A 24,138-nucleotide genomic window follows, 5' to 3' on the forward strand; every position below is an offset into this window, starting at 1 on the left:
CGAGCTCCCTCATTAAAATAGCGATCTCAGGTGGTGAAAAAAAGGGGGAGACAATTGCTGTGAACATGGAATTTGAATAACAATCTCAGTGAGATCTTCGAGATGTGTGAAGAGGACGGCCGATCGACGAATTACACGCGCGAGCTGGCGAGCTCATCTGCATCTCAATCAAATCTCAGGGGGACGCCTTGTGTATAACGGTCGCGTGCGGCGTGGCGTGGGGCGGGGGCGGGAGGTGGGCCTCTCCCTGCTCGCCACGATGCCTACTCAACCGTCTCCCCGTCGCCAGCGCGAGACTCGTGCGCTGGAGATCGACATGGCGCTGCCTGGCTCGCCAGCTCCGCGCCGGGCTGCCTCGCCGGCACGGAAGGTGGTGGAATCCGCGCCTGCACAGCCACGCGCAAAGCGCGCGGCCTCGCCGGCCGCAACGCGCGAGAGGCCGCCACCGCGGACCACGATTAAGCCCTCGCCTCGAAAGGCTGCAGCGGGCGCGCTTGAGCTCTCTTGGCTCGGGCGCCAGCGCGCCGCGTTCGGGCTGCCCTTCCTCACCTGCATCTGCGTCGTCTACTTTGCGCAGGGCTTTCGCGCCCTCTCCGGCCTCGCGACCCAGTTCTTCCTCAAGGACTCGCTCGGCCTCGAGCCGGCCGCGATCCAGAGCCTGCTCGCCACTGCAGCGCTGCCGTGGTCGGTCAAGCCCCTCTACGGCCTCGTGAGCGACGCCGTGCCGATCCGCGGGCAGCACCGCAAGCCGTATCTCGTCCTCGCCGCCGCCGTCGGCCTCGCCGCGTGGAGCGGGCTCGCCCTCCTCGCCGCGCCCGGCGCCGCGGCCGCCTCCCTGCCGCCGCTGACGGCAATGGCGCTGCTGACTGCGCTGCTGCTGCTCTCCAACCTTTCCACCGCCCTCTCCGACGTCGTCGTCGACGCGATGGTGGCGGAGGCGGCTGCGCGCGAGGCGGCCTCCTCGGGCGGGCAGAGCGCCGCCGGCACCGAGGGCGAGAATGCCCTCCAGAGCTTGTGCTGGGGTAAACGAGGAGGGGAAGAGGCGCAGGCAGGAGAACCTCTTCGTCTCCGACTTCTTCTGCCATTGGCGCTGTAGGTGCTCTCGCGGTGGGCGGGCTCTGCGGATCGGGCCTCGGCTTCGCCGCTTCGGCCGTGCCGGCCTGCGCCATCTTCGGCCTCTCCGCCGCGTGCCCCGCCCTCGTGCTCGCCGCCTCGCACGCCCTCTCCGAGCCGCCGCACTCCGAGCCGCGAGGCACCGCCGGCGGGAGCTTGGCCGCGCTCGGCGCCGCCGGCGCCGCGCTGCTGCGCGCGCTGCGGCTGCCGTCCATCTACAAGCCGCTCTGCTTCTTCCTGCTGCAGAACGCGCTGGTGCCGAGCCCGGCGCAGGCGATGGGGAGTATGGGGAGATCTGGGGAGAGATATACCTCTTGCCGCCCGCCGCCACCGCCTCGGCGACGAGATATGGGGAGATGTGGGGAGATATGTGGAGCCCGCAGGCGATGGGGAGATATGGGGAGATATGAGGAGATATGGGGAGATGTGTGGAGATGTGGGAGCCCGGCGCAGGCGATGCTCTTCTTCCTCACCGACGAGCTCGGCTTCACGCAGGGCTTCCTCGCGCTGCAGGGCGTGGCCCGTCTACGTCTCGGACGCGTCCATGGTGTGTCCACGACATGTCCGCGACACGTCCCCGATAGGCGTGCTCGCCTACTGCGGCCTGCTGCTCGGCTCCGTCCTCTACTCGCGCTACGTCAGGGGCGTCTCCTTCCTCCGCCTCTTCGGCGCCTGCCAGCTGGCCGCTTTTGCCCTCTCCCTCCTCGACGTCCTCCTCGTCTCCCGCCTCAACTTGCGCCTCGGCATCCTCGATCGGTTCTTCGTCCTCGGCGCCCCCTAACGACGGGGCCGAGTCGCTCAGTCAGCCGCAGCGACCCATGCACGGCAAGGACGATGTGGATCCACACTCCATGCGCACGCCACAAAGTCATGACCGCTCACGGCTAAGTATCGGCTTCGTCTCATCTGTGCCTCTCCACTCTGATCTCGGTCTCACCGGCATTGAGGAAAGCGCCCGCCTCTGCCCGCCCGGCTGCGAGGTGTGCGCGGCCGCCACGTCTCGGCAGCCGGGCGCTTGCGTGCCGCCGCCCTCCCAGCCGCGCGCTGCCCCTGCAGGCCTCGCTCTACGCCACCTTCATGTCGACGTACAACTTTGGGCACACCCTCGCCGGCGCGTCGGGGGCCGCGCTCCTTGCGCCGTTTGGCGTGGAGAAGGGCGCGTACGCTGGGCTCGTGCCGCTGCTGCTCGTCCGCTCCGCGACGCTCCTCCTGCCCCTCCTCCTCCTCAAGCCGCTCCTGGGCGGCGCGACGGACCGGCTCAAGACCGACTGACTCGGGCGCTACAGAGAAGACGCGCAGAAGGAACAGCTAGCCGCGCGTGAGGAGCGGAGTAAATTGTATGTACTTGTAATGGTTTTACTGCAGGAGAAAGCAGATCGCCACACCTTTTGCTGGAATTTGCAACCGCACTTGGTCTTGGAGTTCAGTCATCCGCCGCACAAAGAAAGAAAGAAAACGCGTTAACACAAAAGAGGGATGGAAAAGAAAGAAAACAGACGCCGCAAGGGAGGGATGGGAGGACGGCACGCCGCCACCACATACGGGTTTTAAAAAGAAAGAAAGAAAGAAAACGGACAACCCAAGGGAGGGAATAAATAAATAAATAAATACAACGGACATCCCAAGCTAGGGCTGGGTCGAGGACAGACACGTCCCCACCTTTGCAGGATTTTGCAAAAGCGAGGGGGGAGGGCGCATCGCCGCGCGGAGAGGGCTGGGCACAGGGCACAGGGGATCTCTCTCGCATAGGATATGCACTCGGCGGCACGAGGGCAAGGCTGGGCGTCCTATTTGTGCTCCCCCCCGGACCCCTCGCTCTCGGGCACTAACCATCTGACCACTCATCGACGGGGCTTGGCGAGCGGCCGCGCTGCGGGGTAGGGCTGGTGAGGATGGGCTCTGGCCACTCGCCCGTGCGGTTGTAACCGCGCATCAGCCGAACGGAGGCCTCGACCGCCCCTCGCGGCAAGCTCTCGAGCATCTCGAGCAGCTCGCCCGCCGCCATCGCCGCCTCGAACTGCTCCCTCATGCCGAGCGCGCCGCATACCCTGCGGACCGCCTCCTGCTGCACCTCGTCCGGCGTATCGGTTTCATAGCCGGACGAGTCAGCGGAGGCGGCCCGCTTGGCGGGCGGAGAGTCGGGCGACGGCGAGCGCGACTGGCGCGAGGGCCCGCTGCCGCGCGCGGACAGCGCGTTCTTGTCAACGAGACGGGGTCCAGCATCGGCACGGCCCCTGGCACCGCGGCCCTTGCCGCGCTGCTGCTGCCCACGCTTCCTGCCCGGGTTAGGGACAGTGAAGGAGCAGCCGCTCACTCCGCCGCCGCTGGGCGGCGGCGGCACGCGCGCGGCGGCGGCCGGGCCCGCAGGCGCGGCGGGCTGGCCACCCGCGGTGGCACCCTGCGGCTGCGATGCGGCTGCGGCGGCGTACGTCTTGGGCGCCGGCTCCGCGGCTGGCGGCGCTGCGGCAGGGGCGGCCGGGCGGCGCCGCAGGGCTCGCGCTCGCAGGCGGCTCCGTGGCCTGCGCCTGCCGCTCGTGGCGTACAGCGCGCTCGAGCTGCGAGTGCGGGTGCAGCTGTACGATGACGTCGCCGCTCTGCGTCGCGGTGAAGGAGACCGAGTACGGCGCTTCGCCGTCGTTCTTCTTCTCCGCGTAGACGAGCGCGTAGTCGCACACCTGTCGTTGGTGGTCAGTGAAGATGGTCTCTGTGCAGCGCTCGGCGGAGCCGACGCGAGAGAAGTGCCGCCTGAACGCCATGCGTTCAGGCGCTGTTTGAAAGGGAGGGATTAAGAGGGATGGGAACGCAGCGATTTCTTTCCCACCCTGTTGTGGCGCGGCGACTCGATGACTGCTGCTGCTGCCGCTGCTGCGTCGCCATGCGCCTGACTGCCAGTCATGTCGCAACCGTGGCGGCGGCAGTTGCCGCACAGCGCATCGCCACATTGACGACTAGCGACGTGGCAGAACTGGAGAAAGTGCTGGACGCTGCGATTGGCTGGACTGGCACTTGGCTAGTCATCGAGGACACGGACGGCGACGGCGCCGTTTCGTGGGCAGAACTACTGTCCCAAGTCTACGCAGCTCTTCTCGGAGGCGACAGTTAGTGCACCGGTCGAGCATCCGAGCGCCTGCGCTAGCTGGAACGGCGTAGCATTTTGGGTACACTCGGTTCCCTCAGTTACGCAGCAGGCGGATGGTGGTGCACTTGTGGATGATGCACACGTCTGGATTGCCCGTCTCGAGCAGCAGGGCCAGGGTCAGAGTCAAGGGTCAGGGTCAGGGTTGATTGGGTTGAGCGGGATGATCATCGCAAGGCTGGCTGGCTGGCTGCCAGGCTGGCACACCCATGCGTTAGGGTCGTCTCCAACCATCGAGCCGCGCCGCGCGCTCTATCGGTGCTCGCTCTCGCGATCCCCTAGCGATCCCCCGCACCAGCAGCAAAAAAGTCAGCCATCGCCGACATCACGATACATCAAGGTTCTCAAGCGACGGATCGTCCGACGCGCGACGGTAGTAACCCGGTTGCCGGTACGCGGTAGAAACCGCTCCGGTGTACGGGCTACGGCTTTACGAGTTCGTTCTGTTTTCAGTCTCGTGAGCCGTGTGATCGCTGATCGTAGTGCGCAATCAGTCGTATTTTACATGCGTGTGCATCCTACATGTACATGTGAGTATCTTAGGGGGGCCCGGGGCCGCCCCGCACAGTCCACACAGATAAAGCCGTAAGAGATTCAGATACCGGCTCTGACTCGAGGGCTCTGATGTGTGTGTGGGCGCCGCGCCCCGGTTTTTGGGTCGCGCGTCGCCCAGGAGCGCGCGAGGGGAGCGCCTGTGCGAGCGAGTGGAGGAGAGACCGCATTCGGATGCGCGCCTCCTGCCACCCCGAAAGGCCGCGGCGTTTGGATGGAACAGGCGCGGCCGCCTCCCCCCCCCCCCCCCCCCAACCCTGGGTGCCCGCTCAGGAGGGCGCCATCAGCGGCGGAGGGGGCGGCGGCGGCGGCCGCATCAGCGGACGGCCGTGCGGGCCCTCCCCGCCCGCCTTGAAGTAGAGCTGCACCGTGAATGTCTTCGTCTCGTCGTTCCACGCCGAGTGGAACTTGCCGTGGGCCTTGTCGATCTCTGTGTTTGGGATCTTGAAGGCGACCTATTAATCAGTGTTAATCAGTGTTAATCAGTGTTAATCAGTGTTACTCAGTGTTACTCAGTGTTAATCAGTGCTGATTAGTTTGGGATCTTGAAGGCGACCGTCTCGTACGGCTCGGCGGCGACGAGGAGGTACTGCCACTCCTACGGGCACGGTGCAGGGAAGGGTTGGATCTATGCGGCGGGACGGGGCGAGGCTGGCGGCGGGCGAGGCTGGCGGTGGGCGAGGAGGTGCGCGTGCGTGGCCCTCGCACGATCGCCGCTCTCTGCTGCGGGGCGGCGGCGAGCCTTGTCCGGCGGCTCGACCCGCTGCTCGAAGGCGGACATGAAGCGGTGCCGCGGCTGCAGCGACTCCTCGATCTCGGGGTAGTCGACCTTGGGCAACCAATTCATACTCATTCACACTCATTGACACGAGTTATCTCGGGGTAGTCGACCTTGGGCAACCAATTCATACTCATTAACACTCATTGACACGAGTTATCTCGGGGTAGTCGACCTTGTGGGCAGGGAGTGCGCGGGTGTGGGCGCGCTGCCGGCGTCGTGAGGTGCGGGGGCGGCCGGGCGGAGCGCCTCGAAGAGCAGCGAGCGCTGCTGCGTCTCCGGATCCAGCTGCTTCGTCACGCGGTAGCCAGGCCGCCCTATCTTGACCGTCTTGCGCGCCTTGACGGTCCTGCTGTTGGCCTGAGGGCGGCGGCGGGGGCGGCGGCGGGGGCGGCGGCGGTGAGGGATGGGATGGGAGAGCGGCGGCGTGCGTGCGGCGGCAGCGACGACGAGCGGCGACGGCGGCGTGCCGCGGCGTCAATCGCGGGGGCGGCGGCGGCGGCGGGGAGAGCCCTTGCCTGCGGTAGCGTCGGGTTGTTTAGCGCCTCCTTTGCGGCGCGGCGCGCGAGGTTCTGCTGGTGGCGCTTGCCCTGGGTGTGGGCGAGGTAGTTGCCCTCGTTGTTGTGCAGCGTGAGGCAGAGCTTGCACTCGTAGCTGCCCAGGTGGTTCTGCGGGCGGGGGCGCGGACAGGCTGGGGCGGCGGCGCGCGAGGCGGGTCCGGCGGGGAGGCGCGCGCGCCTTCATGAAGTACGGGTCCTTCATCAGGTCGACCGTCTGCAGAGCGAGCTGCCGCAGCCGCTCGCGCCGGTCCACCTTGGCCTGGATGTCGGAGGCGACGCCGCCACCGCCCGACTTTACGCCCCAATCGCGGTCCATGCCGCTCTGCGGAGGGGAGGCGTGGGGAGGGAGCGCTTGGTGTGCGCCGCGCCCACGCGAACGCGCAGGGAGGTCACGCGCTGTGCTGGCGCGCGTGCGGGCGCTGGGTGGGGGTGGAAGAGGGGAGGCGAAGGGGAGGAGGGAGGGTGGACGCGGGGAGGGCGAGGAGGGTGGTGGCGGTGAAGATGGCGGAGGCGACGGCGGGGGCGGGGAGCGCGGAGGGGGCGACAGCGGGGGCGGCAAGGGTGGAGACGGCTGGCACCATGGTAGCTCGTGCTACGCCCCACAGCGGGGCGCCGCGGGGATGAATTTTTTGTTTTTTATTTTAGCGACAAGGCGCTGCTGCTGCGAGGACATCGCCTTTTTTCTTTTAGCGCTCACCTCGACCCGTCGGCCACACGTGCGGCGTTGCTAAAGGAGAACGTACCTGGCGAATGGTCGCGCTCCTGCTCTCAACAGCCATCACGCACGTGGCGCTCCACCGCTCGCCGCCGCCGCTGCACTGCCGCTCCGATCTGAGCCATCACGCTCCGCCAGCCGTCGCGTCCGAGCGGAGCCGGCGCGCTCCACCAGCCGTCGCGTCCGAGCTGAGCCGGCGGGCCTTTGCGCTCGGCGCGGCGGCGCTCGCCGGCGGCGTGGTGCCCGGCTCCGCTTGCGCCGCTGTGGACCGTTCGACGCCCATCTCGGCGCTGCAGCAGCAGGAGCGGACCGTCGAGGACCTCTTCACGCGAGCGACAGAGAGCGTCGTCTACATCAACACGTTCGTGGCTCGCACCGACAGGCTGACGATGAATGCGGTCGACGTGCCGGCGGGCACGGGCTCGGGCTTTGTGTGGGACGACGCCGGTCACATCGTGACCAATTACCACGTCATCAGAGGTGCGAGCCAGGCGAAGGTTGGCGTCGTGGACGGGCGAGGAAGCACAAAGATGTTTGGCGCGACGCTGGTCGGGTACAACCCGGACAAGGACGTGGCCGTGCTCAAGATTGAGCCCTCCGCCGCGCTGCGCCCGATCGACATCGGCTCCTCCTCCGCTCTGCGGGTCGGCTCCACCACCCTCGCCATCGGCAACCCGTTCGGGCTCGACCACACCCTCACCGTGGGCGTCGTCTCCGGGCTCGGCCGCGAGGCGCGGCCAGCCTGATTGATCGCCCACTAGGAGGCATTGGCCATCGGTCACCATCAGTCCTCCGTGACGGGAGCAGGTCACCTCTCCGTCGGGCCGCCCCATCTCGAACGTGATCCAGACGGACGCGGCGATCAACCCAGGCAACTCTGGCGGCGCGCTCCTCGACTCGTCCGGCCGGCTGATAGGGATGAACACCGCAATCTACTCGCCGTCGGGCGCGAGCGCAGGCATCGGTTTCGCCATCCCCGCCGACACGCTCAAGCAGCAGGTGGCGACCATCCTGCGCTACGGCAAGGTCCTCCGCCCTGCAATCGGCATCTCCTTCCTCGAGGCGGCGCAGGCGCGCGCGCTCGGCGTCGCGCGCGGCGTGCTCGTCCTCGGCGTGCCCGACAACTCGGCCGCAGCAAAGGCGGGCCTCAGACCAACCTTCCGCCTCGCCGACGGGACGGTCAGCCTCGGCGACGTCATCGTGCAGATCGACGCGGCGCCCGTGCGGAACGAGGCGGACTTGTTCCGCGCCCTCGACAGCTACCAGCCCGGCCAAAAGGTGACGCTCACCGTCGAGCGGCTCAAGCAGCAGGGCGGCGCGCTCGAGGAGCTGCAAATCTCGCTGCCGCTCCAGGCGATCGAGGCGGTCTGACCGCGCGCGCGCTGGCACGTTGGGCGGGCGCTTTCCTCAATGCCGGCGAGACAGAGATCAGAGTGGAGAGGCACAGATGAGACGAAGCCGATACTTAGCCGTGAGCGGTCATGACTTTGTGGCGTGCGCATGGAGTGTGGATCCACATCGTCCTTGCCGTGCATGGGTCGCTGCGGCTGACTGAGCGACTCGGCCCCGTCGTTAATGGACAATGCGTAGGTTTATAGAGAGAGAGAGAGAGAGCCGGAAGACCGAAGTGATTTAGCGAGACACTGAGTGTTTACATGTAACTTGTTCTTGAAAGGAAAAGCGGTAGGTCGAGGTCGAAAAGCGTATATACAAGTGATAGCTGAGGGATAGTCGTGACGAAGTCGTCGCTCGTCGGTGCGTACGTTAAATATAGCGATAGGATTCCTAATCGGTGTGTAGGCTAGAGCCCCTTCCAAACCCCAATTTTCCTCACAGAAGCCGCACGAACAGGACTCGGTGCACCTCGCCCGCCTCCGCCCCGCAGTCGCCGGTCACGCTCGGATGGACCAGCTCGGCGATGCTGTCGTCGACGAGCAGCGCCGTGTCCCCGGGCCGCAAGCCCTCTCGCAGTGCCGCGCCCTTCGCTTCCCCCTTCTTGACGTGCCTCACCTCGATCCCGGGCGGCGCGCCGTGCCTATCGCAGAGCATGACCCACCCGGTGCGAGAGGGCGTGCGCAGACTCGCTCTCTTGCGCTTCTCCAGGGCGACCGCGGCGCCTCTCCAGAAACTCGCGGATTGCCCGCGTGTGTCTGTTTCGCGTCAGGACGAGGCTCGCGCGCCGCCACGTCCACAGCAGCGCGAGAAGCTCCTCGTCGCAGCCGTGCTTGCCGTACACCGGCTCCGAGCCCGCACGCGTCGTCGCGAGCGTCCGGTCAAAGTCGAGCGCGACGCGCGCCGGCCCGAGCCGCGCCGCCGCCGCGGCGACCACCTCGGCCGCGCCGCGCTCCATCCGGCACTCTGCGCACGACCACGCGTCGCAGACGAAGCAGCGGCTGTCGTGAGGGCACCACCAGCACGCCGAGCAAGCCCCGTTGAAGGGACAGCGCTGCGCGGCCCGCCGCTCCGTTTCGCACTCGCAGCAGACGCCGCGGTGCACCTGCGGCGATCGAGGCGAGGTCAAGGCGAGGCCGAGACGAGGCTGGGTGGAGCCGAGGAGGGAAGAGGTCGCGGGAGGTCGGGGAAGGCGAGGGCGGGTGAGGAGTAGGGACGGGAGATTGGGGAAGGCGAGGGCGGGTGAGGAGTAGGGAGGTCGTGGGAGGTCGCACCCACAGCGCGGAGAACTGCGCGCCGCAGCCGCTGCACAGCTTGTTGTCGGCCGCCTTCTCGCGCACCGCGCCCCTCCGGTCCGCGATGTGTGCGGGCCATCCCGACGCGGCGACGGCGGCGCGAAGCTGCGGCCGGTAGCGGAGCTCGACGCGGCGCAGCTCTCCAAAGAGCTCGAGCCCGCCGCCGCCGCCGCCCGGCGCCACCAGGGCCGGCTGCGCGCCCCTGGGCTCGCCGTGCCGCTTGTCGCCGGCGACAAAGAGCCTGCGCGCACTGCCCGTGTGCGGCTCTCCCGCCGCCGGACGCTGATCGGCCGACTCTTCGACGGCGCGCAACCATCCCGCGACGACTCGGAGCACGGGCGAGGCGCCGCGCAGCAGGTTGACGTGCTTGTGCCGCCGCACCGCCGCCGCCGCCGCCGCCCTGGCCGACGCGGGATCGAGCGCGGCCTCGTCACCGAGCAGGCGCAGCGCGTCCTCGGCGCAGCACGGCGAGCGCTGCAGCGCGCGCAGCGCGGCGTCGGCGGCCTCGGTGCAGGACTCGAGCGCGGCGCGGGCGCGGCTCAGCTCATCCCGCATGCGCACCGCCTTGTCTGCGCCACGGCAGAGCAGGCTGGCGCGCACGACCGCCGCCGCTTCGGGCGGCCACAGCTGCACACCGAGCGACTCTCGAAGGCGGCTGTGCCACCGCCCAGCCACGGCGGCCGGTGGCGGCTCGTCGGCGGCGGTTGGCGGCGGAGCTGAGGCGGCGGCACACGCCCGCTCTACCAGGCGCCAGCAGTGCAGCGAGCGCGGGAGCTCGAGGAGCAGGGCGCCGCACCCCTTGGACGAGTGGCGAGGCAGACAGCAGAGGTGCTTGACGAGCGCTCTCGCGTCAGCCGTGGCGGAGACGGCGCCGGAGCACTGCACGCGCGCGTCGCTTACCTCGGTGAGTCGAGCCGAATGGCGCCAGTAGCCGCACGCAGCGCCTTCTGCGCCGCCGAGATGCTCGCCGTGCCAAAAGGTGGCGAGCTGGGCAAGCTGTCGCTCGAGCGAGCTGCCCTGCGCAAACAGGTAGTAGGCGATCTTCTTGAGACAGACGAGCTCGAGACGCAGCGCAAAAGCCTCTGGGACCCGCTGTCTCGCCAGCTCCGCCAGCACCTCGCACGCGAGCGCCGCTGGGAGCGTTGCCTCGACGTCCCGGACGACCAAGTCCCACGAGCCGCAGCAATAGTCGTTGATGTTTTCAGGCGTGGCGTCAAGGATGTTGGCGCCGGGCAGCTTGCCGCAGAGCTCGTGCGGGCCGTTGGGTTGCGCATGCATCTGCAAATCTAAGTTTCTTTTTTGCTCTTTTTTCTTTGTCTTTTATTTTGGCCTACCCATTCGCCTTCGTAATAAAAAAAATTTCTTTTTCTCGCGATGTCCACCCCGCCGCGCCGCCGCTCGCGCCGCCTCGCCTCCGCCGCCACCGCCGCGCCCTCGCCAGCCACGCCGCCGCCCGCCCGCCTGCTCAACCTCCCCAGGGAGCTCCTCGAGCGCGCCCTCTCCCGCTTCGACAGCCCCGTCGACATCGCTCGCGTCGCGGCCGTCTCGCTGCTCTTTCACTCGCTCGCGGAGCAGGGCATCCGCTTGTGGGCGCAAGAGCGCGGCTTCGAGCTGCCAGCGCAGCCCGAGGGCGAGAGCTGTGCTGTGCGGTGGCTGTGCTATTCGGCTCTGCTGCGCGAGTCCAACCCGCCGGCGAGGGCAGCGGCAGGCTCCTATCACAGCCTCTTCATCGACGGCGAGGGGCGGCTCTCGTCGTGCGGCTCTGCGCCGTGGTTCCGCCCAGAGCTACTCGGTCACGGCGAGGGCGTGACTCGGCTCAACACGCCGACCCGTCTCCCGTCGACGCTGGGCGGCGAGCGCGCCGTGAGCGTCTCGGCTGGAACATTCCACATTCTGGCCCTCACCGCCGACGGTTCCATCTGGAGTTGGGGCAATGGAGGCTCTGGCCAGTTAGGCCACGGCGACGAGCTGGAGGAGTCGCAGCCAAAGAAGATCGAGGCCTTTGCTGACCAGCGCGTCGTCGCTGCGTCGGCTGGAGCCGCGCACAGCCTCGCCCTCACCGCCGACGACGCTGTCTGGAGCCTGGGCCATGGAGGCTGGGGCGAGCTGGGCCACGGCGACAGGCAGAACCAGCTGCTGCCGAAGAAGGTCGAGGCCTTTGCTGGCCAGCGCGTCGTTGCTGTGTCCGCTGGAGCATTCCACAGCATCGCCCTCACCGCCGACGGCGCTGTCTGGAGCTGGGGCCGTGGAGACGACGGCCAGTTGGGCCACGGCGACCAGCAGCGTCAGCTGCTGCCCAAGAAGATCGAGGCCTTGGCGGAGCAGCCCGTCGTCGCTGTGTCGGCTGGACGCCAGCACAGCATCGCCCTCACCGCTGACGGCGCTCTCTGGAGCTGGGGCTGGGGAGCGTTGGGCCAGTTGGGCCACGGCGACCAGCAGAACCAGCTGCTGCCCAAGAAGGTCGAGGCCTTTGCTGGCCAGCGCGTCGTCGCTGTGTCGGCTGGAGGCGGGCATGGCCTCGCCCTCACCGCCGACGGCGCCGTCTGGAGCTGGGGCAATGGAAGTTGGGGCATGCTGGGCCACGGCGAGGACCTGTCGAACCAGCTGCTAAGAAGATCGAGGAGTGGGCGCCGGGGCTCTGAGACCCACTGACACGAGGAGGGATCGCGGGCGTTTCGTGTTTCGTCGGCAGGTGCGAGGTGGATCGAATAGAATAGTGCTCCACGCACCGTCGGGTGCGTGGGCGGTAAGGACACTATAGAATGGTAGAACCGATGAGAGTTATACAGAGACCACCAAAAACGCGGTGCGAAAATAAGGTGGTGTATCCGGGCCGTCTCGCTCGTCCCTCTGCACGTCATCGAGCCCGACGCTGTCTCTGCGAGTGATCGACAGATCTGGGGCAAGCCCTTTTGCCGCAGCCACCAGCCTTCTTAATATTGCCCTCACGGGGCGCAAAACGGTGTGTGTGTGTGTGTGTGTGTGTGTGTGTGTGTGTGTGTGTGTGTGTGTGTGTGTGTGTGTGTGTGTGTGTGTGTTGCGCGTCACGTCCAGCCATGTCGAGTAAACATACATGCGCCAACGGCGCGGCTACATACGTACGTTACGTACGAGAGAGACTAAGAGAGAGGGAGAGGGAGAGAGAGAGAGAGAGAGAGAGAGAGAGAGAGAGAGAGAGAGAGAGAGAGAGAGAGAGAGAGAGAGAGAGAGAGAGAGAGAGAGACTAGAGATCACACCTCCCTCTCCCCTTTCTCCCAGTAAGCTAAAAGTACTATGTACAAGAGTCGCTGGCAGACAAGGTGCTAGGTAGCGCTATAAGTGGTCCTTCGTCTTCGTCCCAAAAGTCCCAGCTGCGTACGTGCTGCCACGTCCCGCCTCCCAAGAGTTGTCGGCAAATGCGCCCGCCTCACTGTTCTGCCACGCGGTGCTTCCCAGTTTTGCCACTACGCGCTTCGCGCCCGAGAGTGACGAGATATTGCGTGGCGCTGCCTTGCGGGCGGCGAAGCGGCTGTATCTGAACTCGGTGCCGAAAAGGTCCGCCACCCTGTAATCGTCGCCAGAGCCCTCGATAGCGCCCTCCGCTTGCGCTTCGGTCGTGATCTCCTTGGCCTTGAAGGACGTCTGGCGCCACCACAGCTCGCGGTCTGCGGCGGGGGAGTGGTCGGGCGTCACCGCGGGCCTTCTAGGGGCGCTGTGCTGCGGCAGTGGGTGGGCGCACATTGATCCTTCTTACCGCTCACCGCGATGCCGTCGCCGTCGAAGGACTGGCCGACCAGTCCGTGCGGAGCCACAACCTCGCCGGTAACGGGGTTAGGCTCGAGTGGATCTCGCAGCGGCTTGAACGAGAGGTCAACCTGCTTCTTCCGGGTGGTCGCCGAGCGCTGGATGAACCGCGCGGTTGCATTGACGGCCCAGCCGCCTGTGCGCACGTACAGCACCTCGATGTTGGCGGTCCTTCTCACGGCGATGGTGACGTCCTCCGCGACGAGAGCTGGTTCGCCAGGCAGCACGCGCCGCGTCCCCCCCTAGGGCGAGAGCGGCCGTAGGCCGGACGGCGGCGGAGGCGAGGGCGGCAGCAGGGCGGGAGGGGGCGGCGAGGGCGGCGGCGGCGAGGGTGGCGGCAGGGGCAGCGGGTGGGAGGGCTGAGGCGGGGGCACGAAGGGCTGCTGAGGCGATGGTGGCGGCTGCAGCGGTGGCGACAGGGGCTCTGGCGGCGGTAACGGGGGTTGCGCGGGCTGTGAGCTCCGCGCAGGAATGGGCCGACCGGGTGGCGCATTTGGCGACGGTTGCGGAATGGGTGAAGGAGGGCATGTCTCGCCCAAGTTACTCGACCCCGCAAACAAAAAGTTCCGAGAACCTTCAAGGACCGTCCCGTCGCCACTGGCATATCGTATCGTGAATGAAGATGTCTGCACAAACGTGAACTTGATCGACGCTTTCTGCTGCGTCTCGTCGAGCTTGTCCGGGTTCCAAGGGGTCGGAATGCCGGTTTCAGTCGCCGCAAAAGTGAGAATTCCTTGCGACGAGGAGGCGTTCACGTAAGAGTCGGGCGCTAACTCATACGTTTCGAACTGGTCCTCGCCGATGGAGACCCTCTCCTGGTATCGGGCAGGCCTTCTGTGACCATTGCGATACCCATCCAAATCGAAGATGATGAAGTAGAAGGACGTTGGAGCGACCGGCATCAGCGAGTCGCTGTCCTGGAGTTCGAACTTGACCTCAACATCAGTCCCAACCTTGAGGTTGAGGTTGCCGAACCTGCCCTGACAACCGTTCCTGTCTATGAATCTCGGGGTATATGTGCTTCCGCTCGCAACGGTCACCACGAGGTCGAGGTCGGCGCCCTGGTACGTGGCCGTGTGCCGAAAGCGGATCTCGTTAGGTTGGCTCTGCTCCGGGCCCAGCCCCCCAAGGTTGTTGTTGTATGGCGTCGCAACACCATCACGCGACGTCTCAGACGAAGCCGTGCACGAGTCGTCGATGCTCATCAGCAGCGTCACGCCGCAGCCCACCAACGGTTGTGAGGGCGGCGGCAGGCGGGGCAGCGGCGAGGGCAAGGGCGGCGTTGGCGATTGAAGAGGAGGCAGTGGTGAGGGCGCTGGGGGCGGCGGCGACGGAGGCGGCGGGGACGACGGCGGCGGAGCGGCTGGAGGCGAGGGCGAGAGTGGCGGCAGGCCGGACGGCGGCGGAGGCGAGGGAGGCGGCGGGGCGGGAGGGGGCGGCGAGGGCGGCGGCGAGGGCGGCGGCAGGGGCGGAGAGTGAGAGGGCGGCCGGGGCGAGGGCGAGAGCGAGGGCGAGAGCGAGGGCGACGGCGGCGTGGGCAGCAGTGGCGTGGGCGAGCCGGAGGGCGGCGGCGGCGTTGGCGGCGGAGGGGCAGGCGGCGGCGGCGAGGGCGGCGGTGGCGACGGCGAGAGCGAGGGCGGCGGCGGCGTGGGCGGCGGCGGGGCAGGTGGCGTGGGCGTGGGCGGCGGCGGCGAGGGCGAAAGCGAGGGCGGAGGGGCAGGTGGCGGCGGCGAGGGCGGCGGCGGCGAGGGCGAGAGCGAGGGCGGCGGCGGCGTGGGCGGCGGAGGGGCAGGTGGCGGGGGCATGGGTGGCGGCGATGTGGGCAGCGGCGGTGTGGGGGTTGGAGGGGCAGGTGCTGCCGGTGATGGCGGCTGCGGCAGCGGCGGCAGCAGTATCGTCGAGTTCTGCGCGCAGGACAGCGGGCAGTTCTGCTGCACGTACCTGTATAGCGCACACAAATACGGCGTGCCGTACTCGAAGCACCATTCCTTGTCCACAAAGGGTGGGGCCGACGGAGGCAGAGACGGCGGCTGCAGGGCGCAGGAGACCGGGCAGTCATTAAGGACGTTCTTGTCCGCGCATTCGCGCGCCAAGTCGTCGAGATCGGCACAGTACTCGGCGTCTGTCGGCGGCGGTGCCAACGGCGGCAGCACAGACGGTGGCGGTGAGGGCGGCGGTGACAGTGGCGGGGGCGAGGGCAGCGGCGGTGAGGGCACGGGCGAGGATGGCGGGCTCGGAGGCAGCGACGGCGGGGGCGGAGATGGAGGCGGCGGGCTGGGCGGCAGCGAGGGCGGCGAGGGTGGCACGGTGCACAGGACCCAGCAGACCTGACGCACCTCTGGGTCAGCAGCGCACCTTTCCGGTGTGTGAAGAAGGCACCACGGAGGATCGCGAGGAACAGAGCACTCTATGCATGCCCCACAGGACACCCAGCGACAGAGCCTCTCCCAGGGAATGCCTTCGCTCGGCTTGTTGTGGCACCATGGGAAGCATTGCTTCGGGGGCGTTGCCGGCGGCGATAGCGGCGGGCTCGGCGGGAGAGGCGAGGGCGGCGGCAGTGGCGGCGGAGCGGCTGGAGGCGAGGGGGAGAGCGGCGGCAGGCCGGACGGCGGCGGAGGCGAGGGCGGCGGCGGGGCGGGAGGGAGCGGCGAGGGCAGCGGAGGGGCAGGTGATGGCGGCGTGGGCGGGAGCGGCGGCGGCGGCGGGAGCGGCGACTGGAAGGGGTGGCAGGCGCCACACTCGTCTGGAAATTCCTCCGCGACCTTTTTACACGCCTCCTTCTCACTCTTGAAGCGGTTGCGCTCGACCCAGTTGATGCGAGATGCGCACGACGAGAAGTCCGTATAGCCGTCGGTCAGATCTTGAGCGAGCGTCTCGAGGACATCATCGGTGCAGCTTTCCACGCCGCAGGGACGAACAGAGCACTCTATGCATGCCCCACAGGACACCCAGTGACAGAGCCTCTCCCAGGGAATGCCTTCGCTCGGCTTGTTGTGGCACCATTGGAAGCATTGCTTCTGGGGCGTTGCCGGCGGCGATAGCGGCGGGCTGGCAGCCACGTAGGGCAGTGCGACGAGAAGCGCGGCAACGCGAGGGTGGGCCATGCCGGATGCGAAGAGCTGCAGCGCGAGCTGGCCCCCAGCAAGAGGAGGATCATCTAGAGATGGGTATCAAAGTCTGTTCGACCCTCGCCCGGCGAGCCGGGCTTCAACGCGGCAAAACTTGCCAGAACTAATCGATCGTGCGTCCCCGTTACAGTCAGCGGAATTGCTATCTTTGCGCGCGGCCGGCTCTCATCCTGGAAATTTGTACCAAAAACAGGGAACAAAGAAAAGCGTGAAGAAAAGGGGAAAATAGAGAAAAGAAAATGAAAAATAGATCGAGGAGAAACAAACGGGAACATGGAAGAGAGAGCTTCGTTGCGTGTGTGTGTGTGTGGTGTGTGGTGTGTGTGTGTGTGGAGTGTGGTCTCTCTCGCGACTGTGCACAAAACGAACGTATCTCACGCGCTCGTAGATGCAAGATGGCTGATGGGGCATGGGGCGGTCCGTCTTCAGTAGGGAGATGATTCGAAGAAGCAGGCACGGATGGAAACCAAGGAGATGAAGAAAGCAGGAAAAGGGAAGGTGCAGGCCAGGCCCAAGGTGCAGGGCGACACGCAGCCAGGACAGGCAGGAAAAGCAGGAGGCAAAGGTGATGCAGGAGGCAGGCAGGGAATGCTGGTAGTGACTGGCGTCTTCATGCGGTGGCAGTCCGTCGCCTAACTAAGGTCAGTAAGGTAAGGTAAACTTCTCCACACACAAGGTGGTGCTGGTGGGCAAGGGGCGTGCCTCTTTGTAGCGTGTAAAGAGTCGGCGTGCCGGTCGCCACTCATGCGAATCATGGGGTGGGGGCCCCAACTCGTGAAAGGCCACTGTTTCTCGAAGCCACTCACACGAGGACTCACTCAACACCTCCATCTTATTTATCATGGACGCGCCTGTCTTGTACCACCGTGCCTCTCGTTTAGCGAGAGCTCTGCAATGGCAGCGCGCTCCTCTAATGCTGACTACCTTCGCCACAGCGCGCGGTGCGCAGACCGCGGTTTAAAGTACGCCGGTGGCCGGACCGATTTCTTTTCTCGATTAATTCACACAGTGCCGAATGCGGAATCCGAAAAAAAACCCTAACTACGGGGGGACATCTGAACCGAGCTGTGCTTTGTTCGCTCGTCCGCGCACGGTTTTTTCCGGAGTAGAGACACCAGAGAGAGAGTGGGCGAGAGAGAACTCGAGCTAGTGCTCGTGCCCCTCGCCCAGCTCGAGGAGGACGATGGAGAGGGCCATGAAGGCCATGCCGGCGAATGTATACGCCGTCACCTTGCCCGACCGGTCCGGCAGGTAGCGGTGGGCGGTGGGTAGCAGCTCGTGCAGCACGATGAAGACCTGGGGCGGGAGAGGGGGGAAGGGTAGAGAGAGGGAGAGGGGAAACCCTGGGCCGGTGGCCCGAAAAAGGGAAATCGGGGGGTGCCCCTTGGGGGGGGGGGGGGGGCCCGCCCCCCCTCGAAAAGGCCCCCCCCTGGGGCCCCCCTAGAATACCCCCCCCCCCCCCCTCCCCAAGGGCTTTGGGGAGGGGTTCATGGCGGCAGAGGGGGGAGCCCCCCCCCCCCCCCCCCCCCCTCTCTGACCATGATGCCGCCGACGAGCGCGAAGAGGACGCCGAACACGAGGTCGGTGAAGAAGGGCTCGAGGACGGCATAGCCGAGCAGCCCGCCGATCGGCTCGGTCAGCCCCGAGAGCAGCGCGTACACGAAGCCGCGCGCCTTGGAGCCGCTGGAGTGGTAGATTGGCACCGCGACGCACACGCCCTCGGGCATGTTGTGCAGTGCCACCGCGATGGCGATGGCGGTGCCGAGGGACGGGTCGGCGAGGGTGCCCATGAAGACCGCCAGCCCCTCAGGGAAGTTGTGCAGCGCGATGGCAACCGACGTCAGCGCGCCCATCTTGCCGAGCCGAGCCTTCTCAGCGGCGGAGGCGGTGGAGGGCGGCGCGGCCGGCGCGGCCGGCGCGGCCGGCGCGGCGGCGCCGCCGCCCTCGTCTGGCTGCAGTTGGTGCATAGGCCGCTCTTGCAGGGAGGGGAGGTGCTCGGTGAGCTCCACCGCCTGTTGGCGTACGGGCAGACGGGGCTGCGAGAAGAGGGTCAGGTGGCGCGGGAGGCCCTTGCGCGGACGTGTGTGTGTGTGTGTGTGTGTGTGTGTGTGTGTGTGTGTGTGTGTGTGTGTGTGTGTGTGTGTGTGTGTGTGTGTGTGTGTGTGTGTGATGCAGGAGGAGGTGGAGGAGGAGGAGAGAGAGAGAGAGAGAGAGAGAGAGAGAGAGAGAGAGAGAGAGAGCTATATGAGCGATGGCTAGCAGGTCCCTAGTATCGTCACCCCGGCGCGATGGTACAGGTGGTGGACAAGTTTGTCCAGGGCGACGCAGAGGGCGACGCCGAGGAAGAAGGAGAGCGCCGTCAGGGAGTGCGCCTCGCCGCGCTCGTAGCCCGCGTCCTCGATTGCCTCTTGCGCCTAAGCAGTGGTATGGTGCAGCAGTGTGGGAGTGTGGGAGTGCAGCGCGCCAACTCTCTCTGAGGAGGAGCTCGCATGGCACGCGACGCCAATATGTTGGCTACTACCACTACCTCTAGAGAGCTCAACGCGGGGCGAATGTGAAGCCCAACGGCTTGGGATGCTAGCCTCCTGTGCCGAGGTGCCTCTCGGCGGCCTCTCGGCTCTGCCTCTCAGCTGCCTCTCGGCTCTGCCTCTCGGCTGCCTCTCGGCTCTGCCTCTCAGCTGCCTCTCGGCTCTGCCTCTCGGCGGCCTCTCGGCTCTGCCTCTCGGCGGCCTCTCGGCTCTGCCTCTCGGCTGCCTCTCGGCTATAACTCGTTGCGCCTCCGCAAAGATGTCGACGAACGAGATGTAGAGCATGACGCCGCCCGACGCGGCCTACGAGTGCTGCGTCCTCATTTCTGGTCGCACTTCGCGCCTGGCAGTACGCACCTCTGCGCGTCTGTGTCTGCCAGGGCACAGGCAAGCGTCGCCTCACGCCCGCCATGGAGCGACTCGGGCAGGTAGACGACGAGGCCGCCGACTGCCGTCGCGAGACCGGCGAAGAGGGAGAGGAGCAGCGCCATGTTGAAGGAGTGAGAGCCAAAGGAGATGTCGTGGTCCGCGTCGCCCCCCTCGGCGATCGGCTCGATGTCGGTGCCGGACGAGTCGTAGAGATAGTGGCGGTCACGCTCAAACTCGGTCGGCCCGTGCTCGCCGGCAATGACGAGGCCGGCGACGCCGGTCGTGTCGATGGTGAAGAGCGAGTCGTCGAGGCCGGCGTCGAACTGGAGGGTGTAGCACACGCCCGCTGTTGTCCCACGCAGGGCGTAGCCGGCGAGACGGTTGGGACACTCGCCTTTCATCAGGTCCGACGCCAAGTCCTGCAGCTTTTCCATGCTCGCCTCGGTTGGCAAAGCGGTCTCAATAAGCACCAGCTTCATCGCCGGGTCGGCGTAAGCCCCGCCGACCTTCTGCGCCGACCAGGTGTGCGACAAGGCATTCGTGGCAAATACGCCGATCCACTCGTAGGCCGCGCCGCTGTGGTGTACGCCCGAAGGCCGATGCGCGCTCGCGGTGCGGCACATGGCCAACGCGAGGAGGGCGAAGCGAGGGAGGAGAGGGAACATGTATGTATCCAGAGGGCACCCGGGGGCACACCGGGGGCACACCTACTTCCAGCGCGGCGCGCTTTTCAGAGTCGCCATCGACAACGAAGTCTAGCTCAAAAGAATTTTACCACGCGACTCCCTCGCACAACACTGGGCACGGGACTGGCGCGCATTGGCACTAACACAGGTACACCACTGGAGATGAATTTGCGGCACCAGCCCGATCATCCGCCCTGGGTGTGAGGTTACCGACTGCCAACCAAGAGAGAAGAAATCTCTCCCAACCAAGTGCTCCAAGTGCACAACACTAGGCATCGAAAAGAAATTACTCCGGGCGGCACGGGCGGGACTGGCGATTTCAGCGCAGTGAATTAGTGGAGGTTGCTAGCCTCCAACAACGCCTCCCCGGCGCAGAGGGGCCCCCGGAGGGACGCTCAACCGCTCCACGCCACGCCGCTTCGGCGGTCCTCTTCCCAGCCCACTCTTTCCTTTGCACCTGATGCTACAGAGGGCTGACAGCGCGCTGACAGCGGGAGGGAGCCCATCGCACCACCAGGTGGAAGAGAAGTAGTGGGCTGTCCTCTTCCCGCGTTGCTGGGCACTTTTGTACGACACCCTTCACGGATGGCGGGAGCGGGCGAGGAGCGTCGCGCAGCAGGTCGACGGCGAACACGCAGCTCGCAGTCGGGCAGCGACGCAGCGCCGACCATCACACTGAGCGGTGCGACGCCGAACGGTCTCCAGCGTCGGCATCAGGGCATCTTCCAGAAGCGTGCGGAGCTCGTGAACGAGCATGTGTCGTACGTGCACGCTGGTGATGATGGCACGCTGCTGTGGCACGCTGGCGCGTTCTGGTGGGTCGGCCAGCTCAAGTACCTCGGCGAGCAGCGTGGGTACATCTGCGCACAAGACGGCTCGCTGGATCCAGCCAGCGTCGAGGCAGGCTGGGAGGCGTGGGACGACGACAGCAAGCAGTGGCGCGCTGCGCCTGGCCTGCGCTGCCAGGCACGCACCCCAGCCCAGATCAGCAGCGACGCAGCGCCGACCATCACACTGAGCGGTGCGACGCCGAACGGCCTCCAGCGTCAATATCAGGGCATCTTCCAGAAGCGTGCGGAGCTCGTGAACGAGCATGTGTCGTACGTGCACGCTGGTGATGACGGCACGCTGCTGTGGCACGCTGGCGCGTTCTGGTGGGTCGGCACCCTCGCGTACCTCGGCGAGCAGCGTGGGTACATCCGCGCACAAGACGGCTCGCTGGATCCAGCCAGCGTCGAGGCAGGCTGGGAGGCGTGGGACGACGACAGCAAGCAGTGGCGCGCTGCGCCTGGCCTGCGCTGCCAGGCACGCACCCCAGCCCAGATCAGCAGCGACGCAGCGCCGACCATCACACTGAGCGGTGCGACGCCGAACGGCCTCCAGCGTCAATATCAGGGCGTCTTCCAGAAGCGTGCGGAGCTCGTGAACGAGCATGTGTCGTACGTGCACGCTGGTGATGACGGCACGCTGCTGTGGCACGCTGGCGCGTTCTGGTGGGTCGGCGCCCTCGCGGACCTCGGAAAGCAGCGTGGGTACATCGGCGCACAAGACGGCTCGCTGGATCCAGCCAGCGTCGAGGCAGGCTGGTGGGAGGCGTGGGACGACGACAGCAAGCAGTGGCGCGCTGCGCCTGCTCTCCAATGCGCTCTCACGCCAGCGGACGACGACGAGGTGCAGCTGGTCGGCGAGCGCTCGCGGCAGGAGAAGGACGCGGAGCTGCGCAAGCGCGCCATCGACCTGGAGGCGGAGTCGCCCGCGGACGGCAAGCGCGCGAAGGCCGACGCCCAGCCGAGCACCAGCGCTGCCGCTACTGCGGCGAGCACGATCGACCTGGCGGGCGTCCTCGGCCTGTCGGCGCTGCTCGAGCACCTCTCTGACGCGGTGCAGCGGGCGGCGCTCGCATGGTGCGTGGAGAACGAGGTGACCGCGGTCGTCCTCATCTGCGAGGCAGAGGCAGAGGACGCGTTCGTCGACGCACTGCCGATCAAGCCGACGAGCATCCCGGCGATCACGCTGCGCAAGCGGCTCGCCAAGCTCAGGGACAGGGCTTGAGTGCCGCAAGTGCTTCGCTTTACGTTGCGAAGGTGTGTCCCTTCACATGCACATGCACATGTGCATGTGCACATGTTGCACCAAAAGGCCGGGCCACTTGAAGTGCACACGTCGCGTGATTTGCCAGGCGTTTGCGCTGCCAGCACAAAGTGCCTTGTTCTTTTCCTAGCATACAAGCGGCGGGTTACGCCCGTCCCGACTCCCGTGTTCTCACACCGAACGGTAACTATACTTTACATCGACCAGTCTCTCGACCTCTCGCCGCGCACACTCCGCAGCGCCACGAGAGGAGAGAGGAGAGTGGCGCGCCCTGTCCTATACCGGTCCCGGCAGTCCACCTGTGCGTCTCCCGGGACGCGCCTCCCAAATCGTGTCGGTCCTTCGAGGACGCCGTACGCCACTGCTCGCCACCCTAGGGTTCGGAACGCACTTTCCTGCAGCTTTCTATCTTACGCCAGTTTTTCTTCATCCGTCCGTCGCCCGAAGTGTGTGGCTACAGCAAGTGACCATGCCTCTGAATTATTATTAGGATGTATGTATGTAGAAAGATGAACATCAACAGTCGGGCTCCGACTGGACACCAACGCGGTATGGGTGGACGCGGGACAGATGATGACGACACGCACGAACGACACACAGACACAAACAAGCTCACAAGACGCACAGCCAGCTGGCTGCCACACACCCTGAGTTGGCGTACACATAACTCAAGGCCACATCCTCCCTGTCGCCCCCCCCACCCAGCACTCCAAGGTGCCAAGAGAACAAAAAGGGCACAACAACACAACAGACGACAGGGGAGAACGCGTGAGGCTAGAGCAGGCTTGCTCGTCCTCTAGCAATCTCCGCCGACCGCGAGGCCGGACTAGACCGTGTGGGGTCATGTGAGGTGTCTCTGGAAGGCATACTAAAAAAAAGAAAATCGTGAGCGCGTCATGCGGGATAACGGCTTCGCGTCGAGCCTGTAAGGCATCCCGTGCCCCTAAGAGGCGCCTCCCGGCGCGGCTGGCCACTGGCACGAGCAGAGCCTTTGCACGAAAGCCACTACTCGTGGATGGCGCCCGCTACAATCACCTCCGTGCTAGTGACCGGCCACGACGACAACCTCGGCCACACTCGGTACCGAGTTGAGACCCTTCTCGATCGCGGCAGCCCTTCCGTAGTAGTGTCGCGCCGCTTCTCGGCGTGGCTCTTTCTGCACCGATCGGTCGCATTGCCGGGCCTCGGGTTCCCCGACAGGAAGCGCCTCTTTCACGGCGAGCGCATCAAGCAGAAGCGCGCCGCACTCCTGCAGGGCTACCTCCGCCAAGCCCTCATAATCAGCCGCGATCACAGCCAGCTCTACTCCTTTCTCGGCGTGGACGCGAGCGCAGTCGAGACGCCGCCCGCCGATGAGACGGTCAGACCCACTGCCGAGACCGAGGCGACCGAGGCGGAGGCCAGCGCGCCATGCTGTGCACGCAAACTGCTTGCGCCCATTGCGCTGCCGTCCGCGCCGCCCGTACCGCCGCCCGCGCCGCCACCAGCGCCGCCACCCGCGCCCGCCATCTCCGGCCTCGACCTGCTCGAGGCGTTCAGTGCTGAGGAGACGCAGCAGTACAGTGTGCGCGCGCCGCGTTACAAGGAGTACGTCCTCGCCGCGCTGCAGGCGGCCGAGGTGTCTGGTGACGCCGCCGCCTTCCTGGCGCAGCTGCGCCTCGCCTTGCAGTCGGCCGGCTGCGCCGTCGACGACGACCTCGGCGGCGGCAGGACGCTGCTGCGCCACGTGTGCGACGGACGGCCGACGGCCAGACAGGCGCTGTGGGCGGCGGCGCTGCTGCGCCTCGGCGCTTCCCTCCGGAAGGCGCAGCTGCCTACAACTGCCGCCCCAGACCCCGACCGGCCGTGTTTCGCCGCCGCTCCATCCGAGTCACGCCGAGTCCCCCCCCCCCCCTCCATTATCAAATGTTGGCCCCGGCCAATGGCGGCTGCGCCCCTCAAGTGCCCCCCCCCCAGGGTATACCGCCGGCGGCGATCACCCCGGTGTGTCCCAAAGAAGCCCCCCCAAATTA

At 66.5% G+C, this 24,138-nt stretch overlaps 7 protein-coding genes across 7 annotated transcripts in view; 3 read left to right on the top strand and 4 right to left on the bottom strand.

Moving 5' to 3' along the window:
* Positions 1 to 316: 316 nt before the first annotated feature.
* Positions 317 to 2,385, top strand: EMIHUDRAFT_104768 (hypothetical protein; the record flags this gene model as incomplete). The annotated part of the gene is made up of 4 exons (XM_005763715.1): positions 317 to 1,022; positions 1,097 to 1,368; positions 1,567 to 1,629; positions 2,170 to 2,385. 4 exons carry the CDS (start codon positions 317 to 319, stop codon positions 2,383 to 2,385), a joined length of 1,257 nt encoding a protein of 418 aa, XP_005763772.1.
* A 553-nt stretch (positions 2,386 to 2,938) lies between these two features.
* EMIHUDRAFT_214673 (hypothetical protein) lies at positions 2,939 to 3,869 on the bottom strand (the record flags this gene model as incomplete). The annotated part of the gene is made up of 2 exons (XM_005763716.1): positions 2,939 to 3,361; positions 3,657 to 3,869. 2 exons carry the CDS (start codon positions 3,867 to 3,869, stop codon positions 2,939 to 2,941), a joined length of 636 nt encoding a protein of 211 aa, XP_005763773.1.
* Positions 3,870 to 5,053: 1,184 nt separating this feature from the next.
* Positions 5,054 to 6,751, bottom strand: EMIHUDRAFT_357810 (hypothetical protein). Its single transcript, XM_005763717.1, has 7 exons — positions 6,718 to 6,751; positions 6,318 to 6,461; positions 6,098 to 6,247; positions 5,829 to 5,939; positions 5,544 to 5,630; positions 5,358 to 5,399; positions 5,054 to 5,256 (listed from the first exon to the last, which is right to left on the bottom strand). Exons 1-7 carry the CDS (start codon positions 6,718 to 6,720, stop codon positions 5,071 to 5,073), a joined length of 723 nt encoding a protein of 240 aa, XP_005763774.1. The 5' UTR covers positions 6,721 to 6,751; the 3' UTR covers positions 5,054 to 5,070.
* Positions 6,752 to 6,889: 138 nt separating this feature from the next.
* On the top strand, positions 6,890 to 8,225 carry EMIHUDRAFT_67415 (hypothetical protein; the record flags this gene model as incomplete). The annotated part of the gene is made up of 2 exons (XM_005763718.1): positions 6,890 to 7,564; positions 7,662 to 8,225. 2 exons carry the CDS (start codon positions 6,890 to 6,892, stop codon positions 8,223 to 8,225), a joined length of 1,239 nt encoding a protein of 412 aa, XP_005763775.1.
* A 393-nt stretch (positions 8,226 to 8,618) lies between these two features.
* On the bottom strand, positions 8,619 to 10,819 carry EMIHUDRAFT_214676 (hypothetical protein; the record flags this gene model as incomplete). The annotated part of the gene is made up of 5 exons (XM_005763719.1): positions 8,619 to 8,639; positions 8,718 to 8,889; positions 9,041 to 9,093; positions 9,521 to 9,646; positions 10,103 to 10,819. 5 exons carry the CDS (start codon positions 10,817 to 10,819, stop codon positions 8,619 to 8,621), a joined length of 1,089 nt encoding a protein of 362 aa, XP_005763776.1.
* Positions 10,820 to 17,461: 6,642 nt separating this feature from the next.
* EMIHUDRAFT_452438 (hypothetical protein) lies at positions 17,462 to 19,446 on the bottom strand. Its single transcript, XM_005763720.1, has 5 exons — positions 19,358 to 19,446; positions 19,230 to 19,283; positions 18,732 to 18,866; positions 17,991 to 18,464; positions 17,462 to 17,748 (listed from the first exon to the last, which is right to left on the bottom strand). Exons 2-5 carry the CDS (start codon positions 19,263 to 19,265, stop codon positions 17,599 to 17,601), a joined length of 795 nt encoding a protein of 264 aa, XP_005763777.1. The 5' UTR covers positions 19,266 to 19,283; positions 19,358 to 19,446; the 3' UTR covers positions 17,462 to 17,598.
* Positions 19,447 to 23,141: 3,695 nt separating this feature from the next.
* The window catches only part of EMIHUDRAFT_465068 (hypothetical protein), a gene marked incomplete at both ends in the record, with an annotated part of 3,944 nt that continues 2,947 nt past the window's right edge, over positions 23,142 to 24,138 (top strand). The window contains one exon of the mRNA XM_005763721.1: positions 23,142 to 23,852. Coding sequence (XP_005763778.1) covers positions 23,142 to 23,852 — 711 coding nt within the window. The remainder of the gene's footprint in view (positions 23,853 to 24,138) is intronic.

This window comes from Emiliania huxleyi (assembly GCF_000372725.1).
Source record: "Emiliania huxleyi CCMP1516 unplaced genomic scaffold EMIHUscaffold_62, whole genome shotgun sequence".
NCBI classification, from domain to species: domain Eukaryota; phylum Haptophyta; order Isochrysidales; family Noelaerhabdaceae; genus Emiliania; species Emiliania huxleyi.

Bases quoted from the DNA above. Each gene is read 5' to 3' on its own strand.
- EMIHUDRAFT_357810 (XM_005763717.1), bottom strand. The intron at 6,248-6,317 runs GCGCGCGCGCCT...CCCCGCCCGCAG, and splicing joins AGGACCCGTACTTCATGAAG to AACCACCTGGGCAGCTACGA. The intron at 5,257-5,357 runs GTCGCCTTCAAG...ACTGATTAATAG, and splicing joins CCGCCGAGCCGTACGAGACG to GTCGCCTTCAAGATCCCAAA.
- EMIHUDRAFT_452438 (XM_005763720.1), bottom strand. From the start codon at position 19,265: ATGCTCTACATCTCGTTCGTCGACATCTTTGCGGAG. The intron at 18,867-19,229 runs GCGCAACGAGTT...ACCACTGCTTAG, and splicing joins TCGTCGACATCTTTGCGGAG to GCGCAAGAGGCAATCGAGGA. The intron at 18,465-18,731 runs GTGACGATACTA...GTACGCCAACAG, and splicing joins ACCTGTACCATCGCGCCGGG to GCGGTGGAGCTCACCGAGCA.